Source organism: Hirundo rustica, chromosome 14 (assembly GCF_015227805.2).
Source record: "Hirundo rustica isolate bHirRus1 chromosome 14, bHirRus1.pri.v3, whole genome shotgun sequence".
In the NCBI taxonomy this organism is placed as follows: domain Eukaryota; kingdom Metazoa; phylum Chordata; class Aves; order Passeriformes; family Hirundinidae; genus Hirundo; species Hirundo rustica.
In genome coordinates, this window is record NC_053463.1 from 14,387,623 (window position 1) to 14,411,270 (window position 23,648).

The following is a 23,648-nucleotide window of genomic DNA, read 5'->3' on the forward strand; positions in this document are numbered from 1 at the left end:
AGAGCTGTGGCTGACTCGTAATCAGTTCTAGATAAGAGTATGGGTGAGTTTAGATGAATTGGTGCTAAGGGTGAGAGAGACATTGGAATTCAGCCTGAACCTCACAAGCCTTTAAGGCACTTACATCAAACTTCATCCTCACTGCTCAAGGCAAAGAATTCAAGTTCCCCATCCAGAGTCCCACTGGAATTACTTTTACAGTCTGACTCTGTACCTCATTGCCCCAAGTTTGCTTGTTTCCTACATGATTTCAACACACAATATGTGCTTTGGGTTACTGCATTACCTACTTATGCTACAAAAACTGTAATGAAAGGGTGAAATCTTGCTGTATGCTTTTATACGCTGATTTATATTTGTACTAAGTTTATAAAAATAGTACGCTGCACTTTCCTGAGGACTCTGTGCTTATATACGTAATTTAGGGAGTCACATATACACGTATTTATACAGGGGTAAGCAAATAACATTTCCCTTAGACTAAGAAGAGTGGCAGAGGGTTGCAAAAAGCACTAAAATCTGCTATTCTGTCACATACAATGAGGTCACTCATGCAAGAGTCCTGAGCAGGCCAGCCTGCAGCTGATTCCGCATTATTTGCATTCCTGAGGTCCATTCATAGACATGGAGTGTTTGTTGGGCAGTTGAACATGAACTTGAGGACGTGTTCCTCTTCCCTGAGTAGCTGTCCATATCCAAATTAATCATCCTGTGATGTATTTCTGAAGATGTCACACCAGCTCTCCCTCTGCCATCACACTCCTTTGTCCACACCAGGTCTAGCACATTTCCCAAATTCACCTATGCTGTCAATGAAACACCTGCACATAACAAATTAAGGCCTAAAACACTTAAAAAGAACTAACCAGAACAAGAAATTATTGGAAAGAATAACCAGTTTCTAGAACAAAAAAGAGGAAATCTTTAAGAAAAGTAAAAGAAAACGCAAAAGATATTGTAACCCAAAATAAGTAAGTTAATGACAGATTAAATGGGAACCAAAACCAGTGTTCTTCTTGGTTATCTGGGCACTTAGTAATTATATCAGTCTTTAAATACTTTGAAAATGCTCTGGAATTAACAGCAAACTGGATCACAGTTGAGAAAAAAATCCCTTTTGCTTTACTGTTTTCATGGCAGCCAAATTCCCATCATCTGTGAGATGTTTGTCACCCGGGCTAAGGACAGCAATCCATCCTGCAGATTTATGTTTACAAGCACTTTGCAACAAATGTTCTATTTGAATGCCCATATGAACCATAAGCACCCAATATGTTTGGATGACTACATTCAGTTTTTGTTAGCAGATCTTCAGCTTCCCAAACAATGTTTTACCAAATCAATGTGGCACTGCCATATATCCTTCAGAAACATGGCACGGAGCATATGTGACAGCTCTTGTGCATATTCACCAGGGAGTTTCTTTCCACCTACATGTAACATAGGTCTGCTTCTTTTAATTCATAAAAACAAATGGCATCCATCTATTTTTGGCATTTATGGATGGCTGTAGCATTTGAGTCCCTCACCCTTTAATATATTTATTTCTCCTCCCCTGAGCTGTCAGCAGCGCCATGAGGCTTTACAAAATTTTAGGAACTGAACTAATCTCTTCAAGTTCCACTAACCTACACCATTTCCAAATTAAAATGTTCTTCTCTAGCCTTGGGACAGATCCAATACTAATGTAAAACATGGCATAGGGAGAGTTTATATACAAAGGGCTGAACACAGTGCAAGAGAAAATTACTGACGTTATTATTGCCACAAAGTACCTTTACAAAGATATAGGTAAAGGATGTGTAACAGCACTGGTGTTTTCCTGGGCTGCAGAGCTTGAAAGGAGAAAAAGTCATCAAAACCCTACTGGTGTATCCTTACATAAGCGTAATCCTTGGGGAGAACTGAAAGGCAGGTGCTGAGGTCTTTCAGCTTTCCTTGTGGATTGCCAATTCCTGGAGAGAGAAACTGCTGGGCAAGGAGTAACTCAGCCCAGGAGCTGAAACATCACAGTGCAGAAACCAAGTACCAAGGGACAACCATAATCTCCAAAACTATAGGTACTACAAGAGCAGGAGGACAGGTCACCTCCAAAGGGATTTATTCCATTGTGCAGGAGATTTGAGTGACTTAAAACTGTACTTATCTATAAAGGCAGGACTTGTAATGAATGCAAGTGTGGAAGAATTATTTCATCAAAACCTGGTAAAAACAGCATCCTGAGATAACTGCATGCCCAATATAAAAACAAAAATATGGATAGAAGATGGCTTATGGTTAGAATTATTAAATAATTTTTGAGCTTCTGATATCAACAGAAAATATTATAGAAGCGGGTTCATGTACAGAATTTCCTAGAAGTTACAGACTTCAATATTTTTCTTTGCAAATTGTTCTTTTAATTTTTTTTAAGAAAAGTATTTCCTTTTGAAATCATTAAACAACCTTCAAGTCATCCTAGACATTGTGATTTCTTACATATAAATGCTTACATGTCTGAAATGTTCATTCATATTTACTCACTAGTCACTGAATAAGGATTCTACAAGCCTTACAAACTTGAAGCCACTATCAAAGAATCTTAAAAATTAACTTATCCAGATGACTTTGAAGTTTCCTTGCTAGGTGGTGCATATTTTATTCGTATTTTTTCCTGACATTAGTCCATAAATACATTCATACTGAGACATCTGCTTCCTCTGCCAGCACTGTCATGACAAAAAGGACGCCACGTGCAAGCAAACTTGTACTCCCAGGTAGGATTAGGCAGCAAGTTTGGATCACAAGAGCACACCAGTTACCTTATCTGATCCTTTAGACAAAACCTCAAAAACCTAATTCATACTGAGACATGACAGCACTGAAAGAAAACAGCCAGAAAAAAGCCCTGCTCCAATTTTTTTCTTTCTTGCAATCAAAGCAACAATTTTTTTTTTTTTTTTTTTTTTTTCTGTAAGTAGGCAAAGAAGATACCTGAACAATTGGCTTCACAGGACACTTCTCCCATCCTTCTCAGTCACTGTCCCGAGAGCGCTGCTTATTGCCCAACTTATTATGAAGGGCTGGCTGCTCCCCCTCCCCGCCTGAACATTAACCCTTCATTATGTTTTCAGCTGCTCCTCAGGAAGGGAGAGCACCACATCTCTGAAAAGCAGTGAGAGCTGCAGGCAGAGAGCTAAAAACCAAACTAAAAATCCACCCCCAACAACAACCCCCTGCTCAAATGGTTCAGATAATTGTGAGCCCCCCTTACTCAGTGAATTATTTCAGGCAAACCAGTTGACCTCTTTGCAGCAGTCATCTTCTCTCTAAGACTGGGTTTTAAAAGCAGGACCTAATCAATAGCTGTTGCTGCATATGACCTGAGTTTAAGCATATAAATTAAATACTAAATAAAGTAGGTTCAAAGGTGAAGCTTGCATACAAGGCTATTGAAGGGTCACACACACACACACACACACAAAAAAAAAAAAGTCAATCTCATTTCTAAAGCTAATTTTCACACCAGGAAGCTCCATTTCCCACCCCATGCCACAAAAAGACATTTTTAATGTGTATGGGAGAATCCTGTTCTGCAGCCCTGAGAGGCAGGCTGGATGCTTTATGCTGGGATCCTGGAAATGCAGCAAGAACTGCTTATGGGCATCTTAATGCAAATCATTTGCCTTAAGATTTCTTGTGCACCACATCACAGTTTTATACAGCCACTTATCTCTTTAAATAAGTTAAATTCTAGGGTTTGCAGGTTTGGTTTTGGTTGAGGGTTTTCTGAGGGTGTGTTTTTGAAAAGCACCACTCTCTATTCTAGCATAGAGGTACCATGACTGCCGTATTAGCAACTTGTGATTGACAGGATATTGATGCAGAATTTATATAGGGAAATAATATTGATCGTTCATTCATGAAACTCTGCTGTTCCTTCAAATAAACAATTCCCAAATCCTTGTCTTCCCTAGCCAAACAAGAGAAAGGAAAAAGAATCCTAAATGTGAAAATGCATCTTGGACAAAGTGTGTATGCACACTGCTTACTGTGCTGCTCAATGAGTTGGAAAAATAACTCCAAAAAGACCTTTAAAAAAACCCACAAAAGACTGGAGCAGAGGATACTTCCACATGAAGATTGAATTCTCTCATTTGTTTCTTTGACATTTATGGGACTACCAAAGGGTAAACAAAAGCAAAATTAGATACCACAGGCCTTTGGTAGGGTAAAAAAAAAAGCGGAGGGAAATGATATTCAGCAGCAGAAATCAGCTGTACAAATGAGACCATCATCTCACAGCTTTTTCCACTGCTGCTGTCTCCACTCACCCTGTGTCATCTGGTCTTAAACAAAAGGGGCCTGATTCTTGCCTACCTCAAAGCTATTATACAAAAGCCATTCTCAGATTCGCACCTAGATAATCAACTTCATTTCTATTAATCTCATAACAGACATCTGAGTGCCTGAGAATTCCCTCTGTGCTTCGCTCAGATTTAATCCTTATTTTATAGAGGAAGAAAACACTACCGATCCAAACAAAAACATTGGTGTTGTTTTTTAATAAAACAAAGATCCTCCATAGGATCTTCTTAAAATCCATATAGAATTTACATGACCTGAGCTTCTTTTGAGGAAATTTTCAAGTGATGCAGCAATAGAGCTGTTTAAAGGACTGTATAACATCCCTTGCTGTACAAACACAGTGAGCATATGTTCATATAAAAACAATTTGTGATGAAAAAACTCTACAGTACAGTTATACCATTACAGTTTAATATTTTCTTTCAAGGCATATCAATTTTGTATTGGATTGAATTGCAGGTGGCTTTGTTTTTCTGTATGTTATCTCATGGAGCCACCCAACTGCAGGATAGCAAAGCCGTGGAACAGACTGAATCACTGAATGAGAAGTGTAATCATTCCCTTCTGGGCTCTAAATGTGGCAAGAAGCTGCACTGGCTTGTTTTAAATAGGCAGCTCTCACACAGAAAGCTGCAGCTGAGTTGAGAGCTTGGGTCAAGAAAAAAGCTGCAGCTGAGGTAGGAGTTGGGGTCAGAAGCGGGGGGACATCCATCTCATTTTGTGGTCAAGGAAGAATCGTGAAGGAAATCTGGTCTTCTAATCAATTACTGAAATTAATTTTTGAGCCTAAGTCGTTGCCTTCTGGGAAAACAAGGATCCATTTACTTATCTGTTTTAAATAGTGGTTGCATCACTTTTTAAAATGAAGTTAGATTAAAAGTGATAATTGCGTTATCCAGAAAAAGTTATGCAGTATTAATTAAGAACTCAGAGAATTTTATTCATACAGTCACACAATGGCTTGGGTTGGGAGGGACCTTAAACATCATCGAGTTCCATCTCCCCTGCCACAGGCAGGGACACCTCAAAAAGTACAGCAAATCCAGGCACATCGTTATCTATTTACAAAATGAAAGATAGGGATTTAATCCCAGTGAAATGGAAAAACAGCTGGAGACCCCAGAAACCCAGTGTCTCTGCCTTGAAAGCCAAAAAGCAAGTGGCTCTTTAAAACAGCTTCGGGGCAGGAGATCAGCACCGCTGCAGACCATCTCCTTTGGGAGACCTCCATGGGCACAGAACTGGTGCTGCCAGGCCATTCCCAGCACAGCCTGGCACTGCCAGCAGCCTCTGCCCAAACCCACCCCCAGACACCTTTTTCTCTCCAGGAACAGACATTTGTCACACTGACCAAACAGCTGAATCCAAACACAGGGGGAGAGAAAACAAGAGCGGAAAAAGAGACAGCTCAGGCTGTGGTTTTAACTTCATCCAGCTGGGAAGGTCAAGTGGAAAAGGCAAACTTTGTTCTGCTGGTGTACAGTATTTACAACTCCCCTTTCTCCATGGAGTCTGCACTAAAATGATATTGCTGGGCTGTTTTGGCTAGAGACTGCACATGCTGACCCCTCCGTGGCCAGCACAGCACCAGAATAATTTCGTACAAAAGGTATGCATTAAATGTAATGAAGCAAATGACAAAATCAATAAACCTGGAATGGTGTGGCTATCATAAAAATGATGTAAATTCAGAGTTCGCTCTGGTTATGAAGCTATTTAGATTCATAATTAAAACCAGTACTATCTCTTTTTTTAGAATAAAACTTCCTTTTGACAATCATAGATGAATGCTACAGGAAATCTTCAACAAATGTATTCAAAATTAAGGCATGGCACAAAGACAGCATAAATTATACAAAGATAAACTGTACGCATAGGTTAGCCTAAACACGTACGTAATAAAGAAAATTTGATTTTCATACTTTTTCAACTGATGTCACATCCCATTTTAATCAAGTTTTATATCAAAAGGACAGTAAGAATACCACATAGCCTGTTTTTAAATCAAGGTATTTTCTGGAGTTTGTTTCTGTCAGAGAGTCTCTTGTAAGTCTATTAAAAGAGAAAAGAGCCAAATCTGCTATTCATTACTCTCCATACAAAGGCAGTGCTGCAGCATGGGTGCTGCATCAAAATGTATCTGTGCTTCATTAGGATAAAAGAATAATGAGCCCAGAAAGCAGCGAGCAGAGCTCAGCGAAATAAGTAAGCAGATAAGTAATCTCTGGAAATAGCAATAGTCACCCTGACTTTTTGTAGCAGATTTCAAACCCCAGATAATGGGTCCCATTCAGGATTAGGCATGAGGTTTTCTTTTATCAAACTCTGGACCTGGAGCCTGTGATCTTGTTTAAAAAATTCCACCAATGTTCCATTTAGGTAAGTGAGTTATATACAATTTAAATCTCCAGACTCCCGGATTTTACCTAATCGAAGAGAAATTGTAAAAGTGACCATCAAGCCTGAGGTTCTGATACACAAAGACTGGAGTTTTTCAGTCTCCTGTGCAAAGGATTTCCATCCCTGTGCCAGCTGTGTCGTGTTCCTGATGGGACACAGCACATCCACGTCACTCCTCAAACCCCACAATGACCACTAACAGCTCTTTGCTGATGGCTGCAGAAGGAGCCCCTCTCAGGCTGGACAATGCAATCAATTGTTCAAGATACAGAGCATAGGGAAGACCAGAACAGAACTTGAAGTAGATGGAAAGGATTACTTAGGCCTGTGTGGGATACTTCACCTTTCTTGTCATCGCCATTAGGACTTTAATGTATGAACAACTGAAGTGCAGGCTTTCAATAATGTTTGAAATACGTTTCCAGAAAAGGAGAAAACAATTGGTATTGATGTTTGTCTTACTTCTACAACAAGTATTAAAAAATCTGTGGTTTGCCCAAAAATTAATACTAAAATCAATATATACTGCGATGGATATCCAGAATACAGAAACTGGGTAAATCAGCATTATGAATAACCTTTTTATGGAGGTAGTCAACTCTGATTAGCTCAGAAAAATGAAAATTTAAAAAATATTAAATGCCACCAAACATACATCCTCCACTACTAAATACTATTGGCCTATGTACTTCTATTTTATAAGTAGAACACACTTAAGAGATATTTCAGCTTTTTATTTCTCTGACATTTTACTCAGGGGAAAGCAACCTTTACAGTGAGGAAATCTGTTCCTCAGGAGTGATGGTTCAGCTTTTAATAAGTTGTCAGTGACAGATCCCTTGTGGCCAGTTGAGCCCACAACTACAGACATCCATGAAAACAAACACTTCCTGAAATGCAAGTGGACAAGAGAACAGAGCAGACATCTACTCTACTTATCGCAGATGTTTTCATTTAAAAAATAAAAAAAAGTAAATCAGCGGCGCATTTTCAATCTGTGCAATCAATCTCATGTGAAGTACAAGTCACAGTTTAGCACATTCAACAGATTTAAGATTGTGCTGTGCTGGTTTGTCCACCTGGTGTTTCATTTATTAGCAAGGGACATGAGAAAGGGGATTACATAAACCCAAATGTGTTCAAAAAACACAAGTATGGTCTGATCACACTACCAAATATGGCACAGGTTTAAATACTTCAGGGAATTGTTTTGGGGTTACCCAGTGTTTATCAGGTGTGCTGCAGACTTTGCAGGTTGTTAGTCTGCACATGTCTGTTCACTGCTCCCTGATGCACATGGGACCATCCCAGGTTGTTGGGCAATAATGCAAGAAGCAGCATTCTCGTAAACAGCCCTTCTAAGGTTGGGACCAAACCCTCCAGATGACCACGTGAACCAAAGGATCACAGAGTCAGAGAACAGTCTAGGTTGGAAGGCACAAAAGACCATCTTATTCCATCCCCTGCCATGGGCAGGAACTCCTTCCACTGTCCCAGGGTGCTCCAAGCCCCAATGTCCAATGTGGCCTTGAACACTTCCAGGGATGGAGCAGCCACAGCCTCTCTGGGCACCCTGTGCCAGGGCCTTACCACCCTCACAGGGAAGAATCTCTTCCTAAAATCCAACCTACACCTGCTGTCTGTCAGTTTAAAGCCATTCCCCACTGTCCTATCACTTCATGCCCCTGTAAAATGTCCCCGAAGGGCTGACATAACACTAATGCCAAGTGTTTACAAAGATGCACTATCAAGACTGGAACTGGCTCACTCACTGGCAAGATCACTGCTGAACTGGCATCTCTTAGCATCAGTGCATGTTGCAAAAATCCTATGAAACTTTCTTAACAAGAAGGAAATTCTGAATAATGACTATTCCTTATGATGACAAAAGAGGCACACAGAAGTTTCGGGGCTGTAAAAACACTTAGACCTCACAGTACTTAATGACAATTCCCATAAACTGCCAGAGAGCACCATTATTCAGCACAGTTACTGAGAAGGCACTGCCTCTGTGCAGCAGATTCTAGGAAAATGCAAAATTAGGTTTTTATTCCAGACCCCTTGCTCACCCTCAGCCATCCTGCACAAAACTCTTCTGCAAGGGAAGGGATACAAGGACAGGATAGGGATAGAGACAGGGCACAGACCCTTGTGCTCCCACAGACCATCAGGAAGATGATGATGATGAATCATCTCTCCATTGCAGCACAGAGAGGAAAAAAGGCTCTGCCCATTTACTGCAGGCAGAGAAAAAAACCTGATTAAAAGAATGCAGTTTCTGAATTAAACTTAAGTTTTCATCTCCATGTTCCTAACAGGCTTTCCCTTGCCTATGGCTGCAGCAGCTGTGACACTCCTGATGGGAGCAGAACAAGCAGGAAAGCACCTCTAGCTGGGGCAAACAAAAATGCAGTTCCTCCCTACACCTTCCTGCCTGCCCAAAGCCAGCCTGCACACCATTTAGGCTTTTGTTTTTTTCTGTAGGAGAAGGGAACACAGGTGACCTCACCCCTGATAAGTAACAGCTGTGTTAATTAACCAATACAGCCTCAGCCCTGATGAGGAACAGCTATATCCAAAAAAGATGAGTGAGGTAAAAGAAGGGGTGAGCTGATAAAGGGGAAGATCATCATGAAGGAGAGAATCATGAAGCAGGATCCTGGGGAGAGAGAAGCACTGCTGTGAGGTCAGTCTGGGGCTGCAGTCAGAGCCTGTGGTTGGAACCTGCAGTCACAGTCTAGATGGGTAAAATCCTGGAGTCAGAGCCTGCACACTAATCCCTGCAGTCACAGTCTAGCTGGGTAACAGCCTGCAGCCAGAGCCTGCACACTAATCCCTGCAGTCACAGTCCAGCTGGGTAACAGCCTGCAGTCAGAGCCTGCACACTAATCCCTGCAGTCACAGTCTAGCTGGGTAACAGCCTGCAGCCAGAGCCTGCACACTAATCCCTGCAGTCACAGTCCAGCTGGGTAACAGCCTGCAGTCAGAGCCTGCACACCAATCCCTGCAGTCACAGTCTAGCTGGGTAACAGCCTGCAGTCAGAGCCTGCACACTAATCCCTGCAGTCACAGTCCAGCTGGGTAACAGCCTGCAGTCAGAGCCTGCACACTAATCCCTGCAGTCACAGTCTAGCTGGGTAACAGCCTGCAGCCAGAGCCTGCACACTAATCCCTGCAGTCACAGTCCAGCTGGGTAACAGCCTGCAGTCAGAGCCTGCACACCAATCCCTGCAGTCACAGTCTAGATGGGTAACAGCCTGCAGTCAGAGCCTGCACACTGATCCCTGCAGTCACAGTCCAGCTGGGTAACAGCCTGCAGTCAGAGCCTGCACACTAATCCCTGCAGTCACAGTCCAGCTGGGTAAAACCCTGCAGTCAGAGCCTGCACACTAATCCCTGCAGTCACAGTCCAGCTGGGTAACAGCCTGCAGTCAGAGCCTGCAAATTAATCCCTGCAGTCACAGTCCAGCTGGGTAACAGCCTGCAGTCAGAGCCTGCAAATTAATCCCTGCAGTCACAGTCTAGCCGGGTAACAGCCTGCAGTTACAGTCTGCACACCAATCCCTGCAGTCAGAGTTCAGCAGGAAATAACCAGCAGCCAGAAGCTGCAAGGGAAACCCAAAGCAGGAGCTTGCTGCAGCCAGAGTCAGTGAACAGTTGGAGTTAAGATGACTAAGCTGTGAAGAGGAATAAACCAGGACCTTTTTCATGCTGTGTTCAACAAGAAGTCTGTGCCTTGGCTCATTTTTACCCTCTAATAAAAGGGCTGCTGCAACATTTTCTCTTATTTTTATGGTAAGACAGACAAGAAAAGCTATTCAGCAAGATAAGGGCAGGTTGATTTTAGAGATTAGTGATTCAGAACAGAAAAGAATAGAAGAAAGCAACAAGGGTTGTTGTACACCTTCAGGCAGGGAAGCAGCACATCCCTGGGCAGAACCCAGAGGGAGCCCCTGCAGAGCTGGGCCGTGGCTCTCAAGAGAACAGTGAAGCAACCAGTGCCACCCTTCTGTGTCACTTGATGTGCTGGCCCTGTGTGTGTGGCTGAGAATGCCAAGAGAGAAACACTTCTGTCTCATAAAATGTCCTCTGCCACAACTCTGAGCCTCTCTCTGTGCTTGGCCTGTTCTGCACATCTCACCTTAATGGTTGTGTAGGGAACATGCGTGTGCATTCCAATCAATCATATCCTTTTAATGAGTTAATTGTGAAATATATGCTTTTTGCATTTATTATAAGGGGTAGAACAGATGGCAAAAGCTCAAACTAATGTATTCATAAAATTAACTGACGCTGCAGGTGGTGTTTCTCCATAGAAAGTGGTAAGTTGGTAACTTGTTATTTTAATGTTATAATAACGCTGCATGACAATGACATTTCTAGGAAAGCAAATGCGATGGCCACAGTGATCTCTCTTGAATTCATTATGGTCACTATCACAATGAAGACCAATTACAGGAGACAGAAAGGAATACACTGTTGGAATATATTGAGTGCAGTGTGAATTTATGGACAAGGAGGAGAAAAGTTATTTACAAATTTATACAGTTGAAATAATGTGATTTTTTGCCCCCTAAAGAGTGCAAAAGGCTTGTCTCCAGTGAGTATTCCAAACAGCTCTTTCCATGCCTCTGACCTGTTTCGCCAGATCTTTGTCAAAATAACCTCAAATCTGTTACCATAACCTTTCTTTAAATTTTCATGTATTCCTATTTAAAATAAACTGAGCTTTTCATGCACACCATCAAGTATAGACACATATCGTTCAGTCCATTGGGAGATACATAAGCAAATACATAACCCAATGTGATAACCAATTCTCCTCTAGGCATTTCTTTGCTTTTATTTGAGGCCAGCCACTGGCTTCAGAAGGCTTATTCCAGATTTTACACCAAACAAATGGAAAATCTGGCCAACTGTTTATCTTCCTCCTTTTGTTTTATTTTACTGCAAACTGCAAGAGTAACACTGAATACTGTACACAAATGTCAAGAAACCTCAGCCAGGAATTTCAGAGGGCTCTGGATAATAGCTTCCCTGGAGAACCCAGACTAAAGGAGTTATGTTTTGTAGTGTAACATTTCATTAAGATCTACTGCATATTTATGTATGGCAAATAACTCACAATCGCTTTCTTCTAGTGAAATGGCTACACACAAATCAACCATTATTTCCCTTATTCATTAGTTCATTCATTAGTTTAACTTGACAGGTATGTTTAATTATTCCTATATGGCTGAATGGCAGAAGCTACAAATATACTCTGCAGAGCTGGCTGTGATGGTTAAAAAAAAATTACGTAGGAACATTTTAATATTTTGTGTGGGTGAATGCAGAATACCTCTCAATGTAAAGAGCAAGTTCAGCTTTTTCTGAAACCTGAATGTGCAATCGAGATGTTTAATTTTTGTAAAAGTTCCATGGATTGATGCTAATAGTAGATGTGTGCAGAAAAAGTAACAGAATCTTCCAGGAAAAGCCATTTAACAAATAAGGAACCGAAACTAATAGGTACAACAATATTTTACAGTACTCACAGAGCTCTGATTTTCCACACTGCAGAGGTAATTTAACCACTAGGAGAATAAACGTGTACTGACTTGCAGAAGTGTTAAACGTTACATATGAGCTGATGTATTTCTGTATTTTTAAAAGCATAAATCTAAATGCTTCATTTCTTCCTCCACAAGAACCTTTAGGGCTATCAAGGGGGATATTACCCACAATTTGCTAAGTGGCCCCAGGATGCAGGGAAAGCCTCTTGCAGGTCCAGTGATAGGAGCTATTATCTCAGGTGAGGCTGCGAAATATTCAGACAGAAATGCAGTGAGCCTGGATTATCATGACACATGAACCTGCTAACTTTTTTTTTTCCCCTGAATCCCAGTGCTACAGAATCTTACAGCCAAAGCCTACGAGAGATCAAAGGCAGGAGCTGAACATGGATGGAACTGAGTTCCAGTGAATCAAGAACAGGAAACTGCAGCACCCCCTGACAGAAAAGCAGTGCCTGTGCCATTGTGTGTGGCTCTAGCTGTGTGGTGTTCACACAGGGTGGCTCCCCCTCTGCTCTGCTGCTCTGTCATCCTGCCCTGCTCCACGCTGCACATGGATTCCTGATTTCCATTCCTTGGCTGGGAGATGTTCGTAGACTCATCGAATGGTTTGGGTTGGAAAGGATCATAAAGATCATCTTGTTGCACCCCCTCCATGGACAGAGACACCTTCCACAAGACCAGGGTGCTCCAAGCCCTGTCCAACCCGACCTGGAACACCTCCAGGGATCCAGGGGCAGCCACAGCTGCTCTGGGCACCCTGTGCCAGGGCCTCAGCACCCTCACAGGGAGGAATTTCTTCCCAACATCACGCTCTGTATATCCCTGTACTGGGATTCTGGCTGCCCTCAGTGAGGTGGGCTGAGCAACTGCAGAAATGCCTCACCAGAGAAACACTGCCCTGAATGCCAAGATGTGATAAGAGCAGGGGAAGCGTGCAGAAATCCAAGAAGCACCTCTATATATTTTTATGATGGAAGGCCATGGCTGACAGCACTGAGTTAGCCCAAAGCTCAATGAGACACAAACCCATATACTTAAATTCTTGAAATAAATGTGCTTACTTGGGGCTAGATTCCTGCAAGAAACATTTCCTGTTCTCTAAGTAATAAGTAACAGAAATTGAATACAGGTGTGCTCTGCAGCCTGGCCCTCTCTTGCCCTTTCCTGTTCAGCTCTTAGGACCACTGAGCAGAGCTTATGCATCTGCTCCACAATATGGTCAAGGTGTCAGTTTTTGCCAAATTCCCAAATAAATTCACTACTGGTAACGGACATTATGTGCTCATGAAACTTCTTCTGAAAGCTGTATAGTTATTTCTACATTTCAGTTAGAAATAGACTCGCTAGTTTATTTGTGTGCAGGTTCTTTCATTTTTGTACTCAGACAGCAGAAAACACTTCATATAAAAATAATTCACACAACAAAATTTCTCCCACTTAGGAGTCTGAAAAACTCCAGTCTTTGCTTTGGCTTTGTCTTGTGCAAAAAGACTGGCCTCCCTGACATTTAAAACTCTTCTTTAGCACAGGCCTAATCTAAGCCCATTTTCCTGGACTCACTGTTCTGCTAAGAGAATGATATAAGATAGAAAGCTTTTATCATTTAAAAAGAAAGACACTGTGAAAATATCTTGAAACACTCTTTCTATAACATTCCCCTCCCCCTATCATTTAAACTCTTTTTTTTTAAGGTTTTTTTCTGTATCAAGCCAGCTCTGCAGCCCTGGTGCTTGGGGGATGTCACCAAGGACTCTCTGCTTCACACATGCAGCAGCACCCCCACCTTTGGAAGAAGATTTTTTTAACACCAGTCTGCTCCAGCTGGACACAACCTGTGACTCTGTGTCCATCACTGCCATGGCCATGCTGGGACAGGGTAATTCTCACAGGGTTTCCAAATGGCACCCACAGTAATTCATACTGAGCCCTCAGGCTGCACATTTCAGAGCTGGTATCCAAAAGGAATTCATGCCCTGGCTCAGTTTATCACATCAACTCTGCATTTTGTCCTGAGGGGAGCTTTCCAAGCTGCTGTTAAAGACAGCATTAATCTGGAGACTTTCATCTGGTCTAGCATTTGCTGTGTCCCTATTATGATATCTCCAGAGTTACTATTTTTGTCATGACATTGGGACACTTTTGGAAGAACCTGGAAGAATTTGAGGCCATGTTAAAGGTCAAGCCATGAGGATAGAGACCATCTCATGTCAGCCATTCCCTAGACAAATTCTAAATATAAATTGGAAAGGGCTGGGAGCATGGGACAATTCTTAGCTTTATTTCTTGTGCCCAAAAGTCTCTGAGATCCCTCACAAACACGCTTTATAAAGTGGGAGAACACTGAGACAGTACAAAAAAAAAAAAAAAAAAATCTGCAAAGTGATAACCATAGAAACAGCCAACCCTGCTGCTGTGCCATCAGCACCTTCGTGTCACAGTCACCAGGCAGGTGTTGGCACAGCTCGGTGGCACCCCGAGGCAGAGATTCTCCTGCTCACTGCCATGGTCACTGCTGGCACCCAGAAGGGAGAGACCAGGCTGCCAAACACAGGCAGAAAATGGCAATCAGCATGTTTGAGCTCACTGCTTAAAGAGCTTTAACTGTTACCTTGGTTCAGCTTGCATCACACCCTTACAGCTGTAGCTGGAGAAATTTGAATGTTATTTCCAGCAGCAGGTTGGCTCAAGATTGTGCCATGTTTTTCTCAGCAAGTCCCAGGCCACTCCTCTGTGTCTGGAAGCAACAGTCACCTGCTCCCATGGACCACCCTGGGCACAGGATTAGTACATTTCTTATCAAGAAAGAATGTCTAGATATGAGTGTCAGTCTGCTTCTCCTGCTATTTATCGAAATAATCAGTACTCGTGGCTCACAACAGCAATCTGTCAGAGTACCAAGCTTTGTGCTCCTGCTGAGCTGGAGGCTGAACTGGATGACTCCAAACCAGAATTATTTTATGACTCTGTGATAAGGTCAGTGCTCTGAGAAGTCACAAACTGTAGCTACAGGGAAGAACTTCTGATATTGTGTCTTTTACAGCAAACAATAGATACTGCCTAACTTGGCAGATACAAGTTTTTGTTAAAGCTTTAAATCCCACCATTTATCCAGTTCCTGTAAGCACTCCAGCCAGTCATCCCTTGGTATCAGCTCATGCAAAGGAGAAACCCTGATCCTTTTGCACTGAGAGTGGGTGCACAAATCAAAACACCCATGCTTGTTGTGACAGCTTGTCAGAGGTGAACTCAACTCTGAATGCAAACTTTGTTATTTGAAATGAAGTCAGACAACTAACAGTGAATTACAGCGGGGAAAGTTCCATTTTCTGAAACAAAATACCATCTATTGTTCCTGTAGTTCACACAATGCAAGTAAAACTCCGGATAACATGACAAAAGGGAAGGGACCCATCAGGATCATTGAGTCCAGCTCCTGGCCCTTCTCAGGATGCCCCAGCAATCCCATCATGTGCCTGAGAGCATTTCATTGGGGCAAGAACTGAAAACAGAACACGGGCATGCTGCAAGACTGTTTGTAGAAAAGGGTTTCTTTTCAGATCTCCTTTAGATGTTTCTTCTACTCAAAAAAATCCACACCACTTATGCTGCGCTTCCAATATTTAACACAGTGGGGATCAGTTTTCAGCTGCTGGTGTGGTAACAGTGCTAACTCTAATGGCTCTGAAATGCTTCTGAGAGTGGCTGCAGGCTGTCCCAGGGAATCCTGACAGTGGCTGTTATTTCCCTGTTCAGTTCACCTCGTGCTGACTCCAACAAAGCCAAGGGTGCGTGGGTGTGCACGAAAATGGGTTTCTGTTATTTAACGTGTAAGAACCTCCAACAGCTCTGGAAATACAGAGCTCTAAGTCTTTACACTTGTTGCAGATTACTTTACAGCAAAAGGCTAGGACAGACTGGCTTCATTAGCACAAAAACCAAAGCCCTGTTTTCTCTCTTAAAAGGCTTTTATAAATTATTTTAATTTTAAATACAAGCTGTCAAAGCCTGCACAGTTAACTGCTCCCTTTTTTTTTTTCATTTTCTGATACTTGTGCTCTACCACTGTGCCTGAGTGCCACAGTTTGTCATATTTACTTTTGACAGAAGTTATGGGACAGAAAACTTAATCTAAGCAAAACATTTCAATTCCATCCCCAAACTCCATCAGTAATTCTTCCTATGCACATCGTGCTCCAGGACAGGAGTGAAGCCTTTGAGCACGTTCTTTTTCCTCAGCTCAAAACCTCCCCAGGTGTGTTCACAGGCATGAGGATCAAAGCAGGCTGTGAGTCCCCTGACAAAAACCCGCAGGGTCCCTTTGGTGCTGCACAGAGCTGAACACGAAGCACTCAGACTGAGAGTAACAGCCAGATGTAACGTGAGGAGAAAGGTTTTCACCACAAATATTAATGAAGTTGTCACTTACAAGTTCTTCACGTCAATGATTCCTCGAAAGGCCTTTCTAGGGATTCCTTTTATCTGGTTTTCGCTCAGGTCTCTGGATAAGAGAGCAGAAAAAAAAAATACATTGTGTTAACAAAGAGAATGAAATTCTCAAATCTGCATGAGCTAATAGAACCTCTACATGCTTGGAAAAGTAGATGTTGCTGGATTTGTTACACCACACGGTGTTTTCAATTTTGTTTTTCTCCTCTAGAGGTCTGTGGAATGAGCTGAAATGACTTTCCAACCAAAACCACCAGTATTCCTGATACAAATGACAGAACTTCGAGCAAACATCACTCAAATGTGATCATGATGCTGGCACTATGCCATGATTCACTGTCAGAGTAGTACCTGCAGCCAAATCTCATGCCTTGGAATCACAAGCCTGTAGTGTAAATGTAATTTTCTCAGCATGCTTCTATTTGTTTACTGACTGCAAAAATACTTGGCTACGCCTGCTCAGATTACAGCTTCTTATTTGAAATTAATATTCAGGAAAAACATGACAATCATTCTCTTGTGAGCTTTTTAAATTTACATCGAAAGGATCTTAATCTACTGCGTTAAAATCCCACTGCATTATGTATCAATGGGAAAACCTGAATTTTTAACAGTATTTAAAAACAAACAACAAAAAACTAAACAACCAACAGTGATTTAAAAAGTACTTAAAACACATTAAAAAATAGTTTGATTTTCATTGTGAGTGCAGGTTACATTTTCCTGTTACCCAGCCTGCATTCAGGTGCTTTCTCCCTTGAACTATAAATAGTTCCAGGTTCACAGCCCTCTACCAGTGCAGTGGAGGCAGGAAGGAGGGCATCAGGAATGGGTGGGAAATGGACATGAACCCAGAAAGCTGGGATGTTTTCATGCTAAGGGAAAACAGCATTCATTCTGATTCTCCTGCTGGTGCCCCATCAGCGTGGAGAAGGGGCAGAGGTTTCAGTCTGGTTTAGGGGACAAAGGGTGGGGCAAGTCATGAATGGAAACAGAAGAAAGGCAGGCAGAGGAGTGGGAAAGAAAAATGTAAGAAATGAGCAAATGGAGGAAAGGGAAGGCTCAGCGATGACAAAAGGACAAATAAAGGTGACCCTGCAGAGAACTGTACAGTGCATTGTTTGGGGTGAGAGTGTCCCCAAGGCTCTGTCCCATTGTCAGAAAGAAACTCTGGCACTCTTATGACGATTAGGAGGGGCTGGCAGCCCTCTCTACTCACCCCCAGACACCCTTTCCTGTAAGTACATTTAGTGTTCAGCAAGCTCCTTTCTAGCCTCCACCAAATTGGTTTTATCAAATGAGAGGCCAGAAATCAGAGCCTGTTACAAAAGCCCACATTGACATTGCAGGTCAAGACGTGTCACACAGGGCTTTCTTCTGCTTTCCATCAGGCAGATAAGAAAAAAAGGGGACTATGTCCTTGTCACGAGGCTAATTCAATTTATACCAGTCATGCAGTCTACACCAAATTCTCAAAGTAGCCACAATTGTCCATTCAGACTAGCGCAAACAAAAATGTGCTGCTGGATACAAGTCTCTTTTTCAAGTCAGATTAAAATTCTTTGTGACCTTCACAATTTGTTTAACACTGATCCACACTCTGACCCCTCCTTCACCTTCCCTTTATTTTGCCAGCAACAAAATATTAGTTCTTTAAAGACAGACCTTCAACCCAAACAAATGATCAGGCAACCCGGACAGAGAGGAGACAAAGTAAAGGATATTTCAGACCCAGAAGGAAGAAGTCTGAAGCTTTCTCTTTGGTGTGACAGGCACAGCGGAGCTGTGGTAAAAGTGTGACAAAATGGCTTAGCAAGGCAAAAATTAGTAAGATCTGAAGGGAAGACACACGCAAAGCAGAACAAAAAGGGCTTGAAAAAGTGGAATTGTGTGGTCAAAGAAAACCACATTTAATCCACCATCTCAAGTTGCATTAGTCTGGTATTTCATTGTGCATTTCAAATCACGTGTAAAAGTAAATCAGGTTTTCAAGCAGTATTTCATAACATCGATGTGTTCTACAAGGGCTGATTTATGCATTTGATCTCTGCTTTGTCTTTATGCTCAACGTTTAACCTGCAGCCAGGCAAAACCAGGGGTCTGCAGGAAGTTCATCTGTTTTCTATGAAAACCTTCTTGTAAAGCTTATTATTTTTATTCTCTATAAGGCACTCTCCTCTAGCTAACAGTCCTGCCTCTTTCAATCTCCTGGATCATGGACTGATTCCATAAATCTCCCTTGTGGGCTGAAGAACTGACAGCCTGAGTGGCAATAGTGACACAGCATGGAAGAAAAGTCACCAGCGTTTCTTTTCCTGTAACTGCCCCCTCACAATTATAATCATCCTGTTTTGAGATGGTCAAAAGGAGTGTTTCTGCTTCCTGACATTGTGCCAGAGTTTTGTTAAGCATCTTTCATAAGCAAGCAAACCTCAACCAGGCTCAGCCTGCGCACTTCACAAAATTTGCCCTGAGGTAGCAGAAGGCTGTAACAAGAAACTTGTCTACTGAGTTTATATGAAAGTTCCAGCTTTTTATTCCCTGCTTCTCATAGCAGACATAATGGGAAGCTTACAGCAATGGTATGCAAAACAAATATTAGTTATTAATAGTAACTGTAGAAAACTAACGTGTAGAAAATTAACGTGAGGCCAAAACAAAATCCTAAAAGAGCAGACAGGAAAAATATGGCAGTATTCAAGAAAAATAAGCAGCAAATCTGGAAGAAAAAAAGGTGATGATTACGAATAGATTTCCTATTTCTTAGATAGAAGTTTCAAGCTCCCTGTTTCTGTAATGGAAGGCAAGTCCAATGCCTGGGGAGAGCATGATGTATCCTAATGGATAAATCTGAAAAATTCCAGACACAGGGAATAACAGACTTCCAAAAACCCTCACCCCCACAGAAAGTGTTACAGAGCTGAAATCACTGGACCTGAGGCCAAACCAGAATGTGCCAGTCCATCAGCAGCACCCTCCTTGCAAGAGTTCCTCTGTGGAGAAAGCACCCAACACAACCAGAACACACTCATCTGCATCCTGATCAAACAGACGTGTCGAGCTAAGCAAACGCTTCTAGGCTGAATTATCCTTCTTGTTTTGATAAATACAGGCAAGTTCTGTGCAGTTTCACCTGGCACACAGCAGGGCACAGAGCACTCCCACCCTGCAGCCAGCCCCAGCTCGGTGCAGCGCAGCGATGGGGACAGCCTGGACAGGCAGCAGATCACAGAGGAACTCGGGGAGAACAGCAAAACGCTCCTTCAGCAGCTTCCACAGCAGACAACCCCCAGAGGAAACAGCAGCCTCGTTTCTGAGCTGGGGGAACGGAGCCACAGAGACGTTAAAGAACTTGGGCTGCTGCTTTGCACAGAGGAGAGAGGCAGGAGCTGCCCAAACCCAGCAGCTGGGCTCACAGCACGTGCTGGTCCAGCCCAGACTCCAGCAAGAGCTGGCACAAGCCAAAACCTTCGTCTTTATTTTAATTTAACTAAAATGCCTTGGACACAGATGAACTCCCTCTGCAAGTCTAATATTGTTTTCCTGATCTTCAAATGTGAATTGCAAGTGCCTCATTGATAAAAGGATTGGAAAGGGAAAAAAAAAAACCATCCAAAAGTGCTGACGTCTCCTAAGTGCCTCTGCAGTCTTTGCCGTAGTGCTGGTTTTAGCTTTCTGCTCTAACGCTGCCTATTGCATCCTAAGTGGAAATTCAAATATCTAACAGAGCAATAGAATACATTAAGACTTTTTTTATTATTATTATTTTGCCAGTAAGAGAACATAAATCACTTAATTGGAACACAGACCCTACGAACATCCATAGAATGAATCTTCATTTGAACTAGAGATCTAAAACATTAAAACAACTGCTTAAATGCAACTTACAAAGTTACAAAGATATGAAAATAAATGAAAAATGTTATATATAATATATATGTATATAATATACATCATATGTGTTATGTGAAAATAACATATATTATATGAAAACCAAAAAACCAGCAGTGATGGCATTATACTTAGGTTTTCTTCCTTTTCAAACAAAAACCCCACCCTTTGAGGATTTACCAGTTATTTCCCCAATCTTTTTTAACGCACAGATTTACAAATTTAAAAAGACTATTTTTTTACAACTGCCTGAAAAACAGCTTGATTAAGAAGTACTTAATGTGGTTGAACACTAATCTTTAATTATTTCTCCCACTCAAATGGGCTGGGAGATCACCATGCAGCGTTATCCAATAAAGAACTCAGCTTGCCTTTAATGTCTAAAGAGTTTAAAACCAAGACTTAAAGAACGAGTCACTGAGAGCAAATTCTTCAGAGCCAAACCTGTATCTTTCCCAGTATGTTATTGTATGTCAATTCCACAGTAAAACTGCAAAGTCACAGTTAACCATTAACACATGGAACCAAGGGTTTACTTAAAATGAAGGAAAAATCCAGCCTGACAAACCTGATTCCTTTCCTCAGGAGCCTTTCAGCTTATCCACAATGCAACTGCATCGTGGAGTAAGTCAGGGGAGCTCACACCCAGCTCTCTGTAGCAGCTGCTACAAAACCATAAGACAAACACCAGTTCCTTTGACTGGATTGGGACTCGAGTGCAAAGTAAGATTGTTTCTTATCCTCTCTTCTGGCCAGAATAATACTGGAAAGTTAATATTGTTCACCTGCTTTTGCAGAATAAAACTAATGAAACATGTGACTCCTGATTTTAAGAAAGGGCCAGCTGCCACCAATGCCAAGAAATTAGCACTGTGCCCACCAGCTTTGCTCTGGCTACAGAATGTGCAGCTGAGAGAAATGAGAATTAATTCACCCCTGTTGGTAGCTTGTTTACATTCTTTTACAATTTAGGATTCCTGGGTTTAAAACATTTCAGTCCAATGCACTGATCAAAATGAAATAAAATAAGATGTTCCTGAGGGTTTTGTGCACTTTTAAAGTTTAATGACTGTTCTTCAATCTAACTTTCCTTTACAGCTGGACAAAAACTAGACTGAGCTGCTCCACTAAAGGTCACATACTTAACACAATCTGGTGACTGCAATTTGTCTCATTAGAATTAGTTTTAATTTGTACAACATGTTACACATAAACTCTATCCTGCAATGTTTTACTGAATTAAGTAACACAATTAAGGAGTTAAAGAATAACAGATGGGGAAAATTAGAGGTTATAATCCAAAGATAATAGGTATCTCTAAGTAACGTGCAATAAAAGATAAGCAGGTCAATAAAGTGAGGAATGATACAAGTCAGCTTTTTCATAGAACAAAAGTTGATGGAAGAGAGCTCCTACACTCAGAACAGACAGGACAAGAGGACCAATGCTCTCTGGAGGAAAAGCCTGCAAGAGGAAGAGAAGTAGAATGCCCAAAGAAATCTGTAGGGGGGAAAAAAAAGGGTTTACTCAATTAAATCTGTAAAAATTCCAGCACAGAATATTGTGCATTTCATTTATAGCAAGGAACAAAAGGATTTTTCCTGCTTTGCCAAGATCATGTGGCAGCTTTTTATTTTATTTTTAATTAAAACTATTATTTAGCATTTTCAACAACTACGTATTATTCTTACCTAGGAGACAGTGTCCCCAAACTGTTAAGTATTAGAGTTTTTCCTGTTCTACAGACAGATTAAGTAACAACTGAGTAAATATGTCTTGTAAATATGCAAGGTAAATTCAAGATATTTATCATCTTCCAGGTGGGAAATGCATTGCCCAAATCAGGTCCCTCCAGCAGCAATGAGAACAAGCTGTGGCAAGTCTGACTCTGATCAGCACCTGTGCCCTCAGTGCAGGAATGGCTTCTCCCTCTCAGCAGGGTCAGTGTAAAAATGGTATTTACTGTAAAGCAGCACTTGTAGCTCTCTGTCTGAAGGAAAAATGGGAAAGTGTTGTTGCTGATGGGCTACAAGGCAAGAGCTTAACAACAGCAGCGTTGTAAAACATTACTCTGTGGAAACTTGGCATCACTGCTGATTTTCTAAAAGGAAAAAAAAAAAAAAAAATCATTCCTCCTGCTAGAGCACGAAAAGTAAAGAGGGTGACAAACATCTGAGTTCTGCAAAACAAGAGCAGGTCCTGCAGATGTTGTGCACCCTGAACAAGGTGACTGTGTTTTTACTAAATACAATACAGCTGGCTCTCAATTCGTGCTCTGGGAGCCTGTAGGGGAAACGCCGCTTTGGTTTTGTTTGTTTTGAGGAGGGAATTTAGCTCAAAAATTCCAATTAAAGCAGTCCTCAGTGCTTTCACACAGTCACACACTGCTGCACAAGCGCGGCTGCTAAGCCTCCAGAAGATAAACACCACGATTTCCCTGTTGATGCAGTTGCACTGTGAAGTGATAGATGTTAACTCTGTACTTGCAGATTTCAGCACCTGCCCAAAGCCCCAGGCAGCCTCACCAACCCCGGTCACACACACCTTCATTCTGCAGAACACGACACGCAGCAGAGCCAGAGCAGGAAGATTTGGGAGGGGTGCTCACTGAGGAATCAGAGGGAAAAAAAAAAATCTCAGCAGAAGATGATTATTTCATCATTATCTTCACCTTCTCCAAGGATAATTTTAAAACCATCTGTTAATAAAGATCCTTTAAGGGATCCATGCTGCATGGACTTGTGCAGTTTCACGACTTCTGTCCTGACACAACCACAGGGATCACACAGCACGTGCTGAAGTCTTTTCAAATGTTTAAAACAACAGAGAATACTCATCTGTGCTTACTGAATTCTTCATTAGAGGTTTTTAAAATTCTTGGTTGCTTAAAAAAACAAAACAAAATTTAAAAAAAAAGCCCAAACCCCAGCTTGTTTCACTGAGACACAGTGGAACATTTGTCTCTTGATGCGCTTAACAAAATCAGAAAAAAAATTAAATTGATCA

The 23,648-nt window shown here is 41.7% G+C and overlaps 1 protein-coding gene across 3 annotated transcripts in view; it reads right to left on the reverse strand.

Moving 5' to 3' along the window:
• The window catches only part of SLIT3 (slit guidance ligand 3), a 519,844-nt gene that overhangs the window by 217,555 nt on the left and 278,641 nt on the right, over window positions 1-23,648 (reverse strand). For 2 of the 3 annotated variants that reach the window (XM_058422439.1, XM_058422441.1), the window contains one exon: window positions 16,732-16,803. In XM_058422439.1, the coding sequence (XP_058278422.1) occupies window positions 16,732-16,803 (72 nt within the window). Of the gene's footprint in view, window positions 1-16,731; window positions 16,804-21,210; window positions 21,342-23,648 lie in introns of those variants that run through there. The other variant, XM_058422440.1, reaches the window with a different exon arrangement.